The sequence below is a fragment of the Clupea harengus genome, chromosome 12 (assembly GCF_900700415.2).
Source record: "Clupea harengus chromosome 12, Ch_v2.0.2, whole genome shotgun sequence".
Taxonomy (NCBI): Eukaryota; Metazoa; Chordata; class Actinopteri; order Clupeiformes; family Clupeidae; genus Clupea; species Clupea harengus.
This window is the reverse complement of record NC_045163.1, coordinates 29,674,573-29,682,072: the sequence shown is the minus strand read 5'-3', so window position 1 is coordinate 29,682,072 and position 7,500 is coordinate 29,674,573. Positions and strand designations below refer to the sequence as shown.

General features: G+C 46.7%; 1 protein-coding gene across 6 annotated transcripts in view; it reads left to right on the top strand.

The window, feature by feature from the left end:
• Positions 1-7,500, top strand: part of LOC105903850 (A-kinase anchor protein 2) — a 130,117-nt gene that overhangs the window by 96,291 nt on the left and 26,326 nt on the right. Inside the window, exon 1 of one of the 6 annotated variants that reach the window (XM_031578001.2) lies at positions 2,036-2,463. The exons of 4 other annotated variants lie outside the window; for them this stretch is intronic. In XM_031578001.2, coding sequence (XP_031433861.1) covers positions 2,404-2,463 — 60 coding nt within the window. In that variant the 5' untranslated portion in view covers positions 2,036-2,403. Of the gene's footprint in view, positions 1-2,035; positions 2,464-2,501; positions 2,529-7,500 lie in introns of those variants that run through there. One more of the 6 variants, XM_031578003.2, reaches the window with a different exon arrangement.

Below are 7,500 nucleotides of genomic sequence, written 5' to 3'. Positions count from 1 at the left end.
ACACACACACACACACACACTCACACACACACACACTCACACACACACACACACACACACACACACACACACACACACACACACACACACATGTGTTTGCACACCATTAGTGAGGATAGCACTTTGGAATGGGCGTGGACAGGCAAGCCATGTAGAGAGCTGAAAATATGTCACAGCCAAAGTCAGTCTAGAGTTTGTGTTAGTGAGGATGTGTGCCTCATTCCGTTAATGACATGATGGTCAGCTGTGAGGGTGTGTGCCTCATTCCGTTAATGACATGTGGGTCAGCTGTGAGGATCTGCCAAGAGCTCGTGGAAGAGCCGCGGTGACACAGAGTGTAATCTTTCATTGTTTGCATGTTTTCCTTGCACAGTCAATGCTCTTCACTTCATACATATGTGTGTATGCATGTTTGTATGTAGGTATGCATGTATGTTTGTATGTATGTATGTGTGTATTTATGTGTGTGTGTGTGTGTGTGTGTGTGTGTGTGTGTGTGTGTGTATGTATGTATGTATATGTGTGTATGTATGTATGTGTGTGTGTGTGTGTGTATGTATGTATGTATGCATGTATGTTTGTATGTATGTATGTATGTATGTATGTATGTATGTGTGTGTGTGTGTGTGTGTATATTTTTCTCTGTGGCGATGCACAGCTGTGAGTCTTCCCTCTGTGGTGCTGCCTGATGATATGGGTTAGGGTTGAGTAGTGTGTGTGTGTGTGTGTGTGTGTGTGTGTGTGGTGCTGATGATATGGGTTAGGGTTGAGTAGTGTGTGTGTGTGTGTGTGTGTGTGTGTGTGTGTGTGTGTGTGTGTGTGGTACTGCTGATATTATGGGTTAGGGTTGAGTAGTGTGTGTGTGTGTGTGTGTGTGTGTGTGTGTGTGTGTGTGTGTGTGTGTGGTGCTGCTGATGATATGGGTTAGGGTTGAGTAGTGTGTGTGTGTGTGTGTGTGGTGCTGCTGATGATATTATGGGTTAGGGTTGGCGAATGGCAGTCCAGACACCTGTGTCCTCGAGCTGCCTGAAACAGCACAGATGCTGCAAGCTTCATGAATTATGCAAGGAAGCAGAAACAGAATGATCTCAAGTGGAAATGAACAGTTTATTCCCCCTTTACTGTTGTCTGTGTTGAAGAGTTTATTCCCCCTCTACTGCTGTCTGTGTTGAAGAGTTTATTCCCCCTTTACTGCTGTCTGTGTTGAACAGTTCCACTGGTTTGCCTGCTAAATCTAATTTGGAATTCTTTTTTTTTTTTTAAAGATTTGTTTTTGGCCTTTTTGCCTTTATTCAGATAGGACAGTGAAGGTTTGGACAGGAAATGAGATGGAGAGAAGAGGTGGAGAATGGGGTCGGGAAATGACAGCGGGTCGGATTCGAACCCGTGTCCCCGTGGGCGTTCAAGCCCGTATATGGTCGGGGCTACTGCTTGCGCCACAGTGCCCCCCTAATTTGGAATTCTAGGCTTATTGTTGTTGTATACACTTTTTGTAAAATCAGTGAAGGTCTCCTCACGATCCTCTAGCTGTGCGTTTAGTGAGTGTTTGTACACAGTCCTGACGATCAAGTCCAGCGCTGCCTCTGGAGCACGGGAGGGAGGGAGGGGGCGTTGTTGTTTGATTGGCGCTCAAATATCAACAACCTTTTGCCAGAATCGTGGACTGCAAAGAGACTACAACATTTGAAAACACTACAATTTCCCAAGTATAGAAGTATAGCACTTACCTAGTTTTCTATATATATATATATTGTATATACTTTTGTCTGTTGACTGAGACTTCTACACTTTTCTCCAGTTCCTCTTCACTCAATTTGGCCACATAAACAAGCAGAGGTCAGGTCAGTCCTCCCACAGCTGAACATGACCGGTCCGGGCCCTGAGCCTTCTGACCTTTGACCTGGACTGTGGGCCGCCTCCCACTTACCTAGGGGGGAGGGGGGAGGGGGTGGGGGGGGACTTCTTAAGTTTACCTGACAGCACACATTCCCAGGGCAGGGGGTTATGCAGTGTTCCTAGGCAACTCTTGGCTCGCAACCCACCCGCTACCAGAGAACTAGAGAGCCATATAATTGCCTTTGATACTAAGCTCATTTCGGGATCACAGGACTCCCGAGAATGACTCTAATGCTGGGCTCTCTGCTGACGCTGCTGCTGCTGGAGCTGCTGCTTCTGCCTCAGAGGTCGCTGCGAAGGAGTTGAGGAGTACTTTAGAGGAATGCGGTCCCTCCTGGTGTGAGAGTGCCTTTTGTTTGTCTCCGCGCTGAGGAGGCACTCGCTGTCTGATAGCATTAATTAAAGGAGATAACGGACACGCCGCGGAAGAATGCGCAAGGAGTGATTGATGTAATCTAGCATAGTGTGGTGGCCGGTGGTGGGGAGCTGAGAGGACTGAGCTAAAAGATGCTGAAGTACACGCCGCCCTGGCAGGTTCTCTGTCTGTCTATGGAGAGAAGCTCACGGGTAAGAGGAGATTTGTACGCACATTTGGAGATGAGCTGAAGCCCTGTTTAATTATGTCGGGAGCGGTAAGAATCATTTGATCTCACTATGGCATAAACTGTGACACGTTTACTACTGTTTCTTCGTTACATCTTAACCTGCACTTCCACATTGGGTTAACCCTGCCGTTAACTGTGACGTCTTAACCTGCACTTCCACATTGGGTTAACCCTGCCGTTAACCGTGACATCTGCCATCTGGTCTTGGATGTCCAGATGTGTGTGTCTATTTAAATAATCTTTTTAAAAGCTTTTGTTGTTTGTTGTTGCATTAAATTACTTAAATGACTTAAACCAACTCTTCAAAATGTGTAGCAAAATCCAATTTCTATTTCCAGAGTGGTGTTAGCAGTAACTGTGTATTTTCTGAGAGGTTACGTACAAAGACATATAAGTCTCTGCGAAACATCGGCAGAAATCAGGGGCTCGCTACTGAGTCCTAACGTCAACAGCCACATCTCCAAATTTAGATCAGTCGAGATGTGCTCCACTTCCCTCGTCCCCGGGGGCAGAGAAAGCAGGTTAGCCACGAGTGCCAGGACTGTTCTGCAAGGACAGAGAATAAAGTCTCTCCGCAAGGCAGACGCAGAGAACATTAAACAAACGCACCTCGGATAAAGGCCGATTCTGGAAAGGGCATGGGCCAGAACGGGGCCAGAACGGGGCCAGAAGAGGGCCAGAAGAGGGCCAGAATAGGGCCAGAACACAGCCAGAACGGGGCCAGAACGGGGCCAGAACGGGGCCACTTCTGCTCTGCAGTCAGGTGCTGTCTGGTACAGATCCATCATAAAGTCTTGAGGTTCACTGTTTGATTCTGCTCTGCAGTCAGTTGTGACATCATCATGTTGTCAAGGTGATAACTGCACCCTACAGCCTACTGACTTCATCGGTGCTGCAATCTAGGAAGCAGTCTAACCATTGGGCACATACAGTATTTGACCTGCTAAAAGTGCAGTACATTTAGAGGAGCTTAAATCATCATTAATAAAACATTCTGGAAACATTTGAACACAAAAATATCTCTTAGCTATTAATAATTTTTTTTGCACATGTTACTTTTTGCCATTATGGTATGATTGAGTTTTAGCATTTGATGTCTAGCACGTTCTAATGTTGATCATGTTGTCATGGGATGGTGTTGCCATGGAGATACATGAGCTCACTGTGCAAGTGTGTGGCGTTCAGGATTACGCTCCCTGTGGCCAAAGTGGATGTCTACTGTCCTTAATGTCCTTAAGGCCAATTCATAGTCCAGACAACAATAGTCGCTCGACAAAAAAATAAGAGACGAAATTGCGAGTGAGACAAATGTGTCATGTATATATCAAAACATTTAAAAGGGCGCAGTCGCTGTTGCGGTCAAGAAATGGTTTACACTGAGTGGGAATGGGGTATTTGTGTGTGTATATGGGGAGGGGGTGTAGGTGAAGTATTTTTGCTTGAAATGCATACAACTTTTAAATGGCTAGTAACGCTGGCATCACAACTACCTGACATGAGGTAACACTGAATAAACTGCAGTTAATACGCTGGCATCACAACCACCTGGCATGAGGTAACATTGAATTAACTGCAGTTTAATACATGGGTGCGGTCATACAGGGGCAATATACAGGTTTGTTTTATAAAATGATATAAATTACTGTAAGGGGAGTTTGCGTACGGCGTGTAGGAAAGTATACAGGTTTTAACCCCAAAACAGTAACCTTGAAGCTACAATGGTACTGCAGAGGTATATTAACACTTTGGACCAGTAATACTGAAGGCCAACGTACTGGAGGTGGTCACACTGTGTGTGTGTGTGTGTGTGTGTGTGTGTGTGTGTGTGTGTGTGTGTTTGGATCAGTTATACTATAGGGTCAGGGGTCACAGTGTGTGTGGATCAGTTATACTATAGGGTTAGGGTCACCCACCCACACACACACACACACACACACACACACACACACACACACACCCTCTGTGGTCCATGACCCCTGTGACCCCTGACCCCTGTAATCTGGTGTAATTCTGTCTCCATCGACCAGGAAGGACTTGGACTCCACATAATCCTTCCAGCTTAATGGTATTTAAAGACACGGATGCCCCGTCACGGCAAGAAGCCTTTAGGGACGGTGATGGGCTATCTGTGTGTATCTGTGTATGTATCTGTGTATGCCATGCCTGCCTTCTGTTATGTAGAGTGGTCTAATTCTTGATCCTCGTCTCCCGATATTAAGGGCACCTGACCACTGGAGGTGGTCACAGTGTGTGTGTGTGTGTGTGTGTGTGTGTGTGTGTGTGTGTGTGTGTGTGTGTGTGTGTGTGTGTGTGTGTGTGTGTGTGTGTGTGTGTGTGTGTTTGTGAGCGTGTGTGTGTTTGGATCAGTTATACTATAGGGTCACAGTGCTGCCTCGCTCTCTACCTTGTCAGTGTAGATGTCCCCGCCCACTCCCCCTACCTGTGGCGTCACCTCACACACCTCACACACCTCACACACCTCACACACCTCACACACTTCACACACCTCACACACCTCACACACCTCACACACCTCACACACTTCACACACCTCACACACCTCACACACCTCACACACCTCACACACCTCACACACTCACACACCTCACACACCTCACACACCTCACACACCTCACACACCTCACCCCTCACACACCTCACACACTTCACACACCTCACACACCTCACACACCTCACACACTTCACACACCTCACACACCTCACACACCTCACACACCTCACACACCTCACACACCTCACACACCTCACACACTCACACACCTCACACACCTCACACACCTCACACACCTCACACACCTCACACACTTCACACACCTCACACACCTCACACACCTCACACACCTCACACACCTCACACAGCTCACACATCCATGTTGGACTAACATCAGTCAGCTGTCTCCTGTTATCAGGCGTGGCTTCACCTCACACATCCATGTTGGACTAACATCAGTCAGCTGTCTCCTGTTATCAGGCGTGGCACCATCTCACATGGCTGTGTCTCTGCACACGGCCCATCAGGAAGGGTAGGATGAGCCCCCCCCCCCCCCCCCCCCTTAAATGGTTATCTATTTTGGAGGCACTCGTGTCAGTCCCTGGTCATGCACAGCCCAACCCTGGGGGCTCTCCACAATGCTGACATGTACCCCCCCCCCCACTTCAATCCTCCACTGCCCAATGGGGCGTCATGCTGTTAGGGTATCAGAAACTGCTGACCAGATGACCCCCTTCCCCACCGCCACCTTCACCAAACCCCCACCCCCTGCTCTGTCAGATGGGAGAGTGCACAGAGACTGCGCTGAGTGCAGACTGAGAGGCCACGGACAAACTGTCAGCTGCGTCTCCTGTGCTTTCCTGGGTTCTCTGTGCTTGGCGTCTGACTGACAGGTTTGCTAAAAACAGACAGTTGTCCCGAGCCAGAGGCACTCACACTGTGGTAGTCAAATCCATGTAGCTTGTCCTAGCACTGATTGTAGGAAAAAAAGAAAACATTTTCAAGTTCTTGTTCATTAACTAGCCTAAATTTCCCTCGGGATTAATAAAGGATCCATCTATCTATCTATCTAGATGTATGATTGTCTCTCTGTGTTCATGTCACATATTTCTGTAAGCATGAAGTAGTTTGAACACAGTACATCTGGCTGGGTTAGGATTAGCTAACCGCTTTAGCACTGGTTTTCTAAGGGATTCTCTCTCATTCATGTTTCATTGATATCCAGTTATTATCCAATTTATATTGTACATTTTTGTTACTCTCTATGAAAGTCCAACTCATGAATGTTAACAGTATGTAGTAATTAGGTGAAGATGTTCTACATGTCTTTCACTGATTTCCTCCCTCACAACTAGACAGTGTTGTGTCTGACTGAGAGCCATCGACCCTCTCCTCTGGCCTACATTACTGGGCTGCATGTTGTTCCCTTCTGGACCTGGTGACTGGGTATTGATCAGTCTCACTGGTCACTCTGGGTATTGATCAGTCTCACTGGCCCAGTTCTTGCAAGGCTGCTCTCTCTCTCTCTCTGTCTCTCTCTCTCTCTTTTTCTTGTATATGGCCAGTCTTCCCATCTTTCTCTCTCTCTCTCTCTCTCTGTCTCTCTCTCTCTCTTTTTCTTTTATATAGCCAGTCTTCCCATCTTTCTCTCTCTCTCTCTCTCTCTCTCTCTCTCTTTTTCTTTTATATGGCCAGTCTTCCCATCTTTCTCTCTCTCTCTCTCTCTCTCTCTCTCTCTGTCTCTCTCTCTCTTTTTCTTTTATATGGCCAGTCTTCCCATCTCTCTCTCTCTATCTCTCTTCTCTCTCTCTCTATCTTGTTCGACTGCTGTTGTCATGTGTCGTTGTGGTGCGCTCTTGTTCTGGTCAGTCACTCAGGAGTGTGTGTTTGTGTGTGTGTGTGTGTGTGTGTGTGTGTGTGTGTGTGTGTGTGTGTGTGTGTGAGCTTTGCTTCACATTTCTCACTCACCAACTTCCTACAGATTATGAATTACAAATGGAAATTGTGTTTTCATGGTATGCACTGCCCTTGTATCCGTCATTGGCTACTATGTAGGACTAATGAAGCCATCACACTGCTATGTAGGACTTATGAAGCTATCATGTTGCTATGTAGGACTTATGAAGCCATCCTGTTGCTATGTAGGACTAATGAAGCCGTCCTGCTGTGGCTGTGCTGTGGTTTAAGATAGATTAGGCTCTGCTGTGGCTGTGCTGTGGTTTAAGATAGATTGGGCTGTGCTGTGGTTTAAGATAGATTGGGCTGTGCTGTGGTTTAAGATAGATTAGGCTGTGCTGTGGCTGTGCTGTGGTTTAAGATAGATTGGGCTGTGCTGTGGTTTAAGATAGATTAGGCTGTGCTGTGGTTTAAGATAGATTAGGCTGTGCTGTGGTTTAAAATAGATTAGGCTGTGCTGTGGTTTAAGATAGATTAGGCTGTGCTGTGGTTTAAGATAGATTAGGCTGTGCTGTGGTTTAAAATAGATTA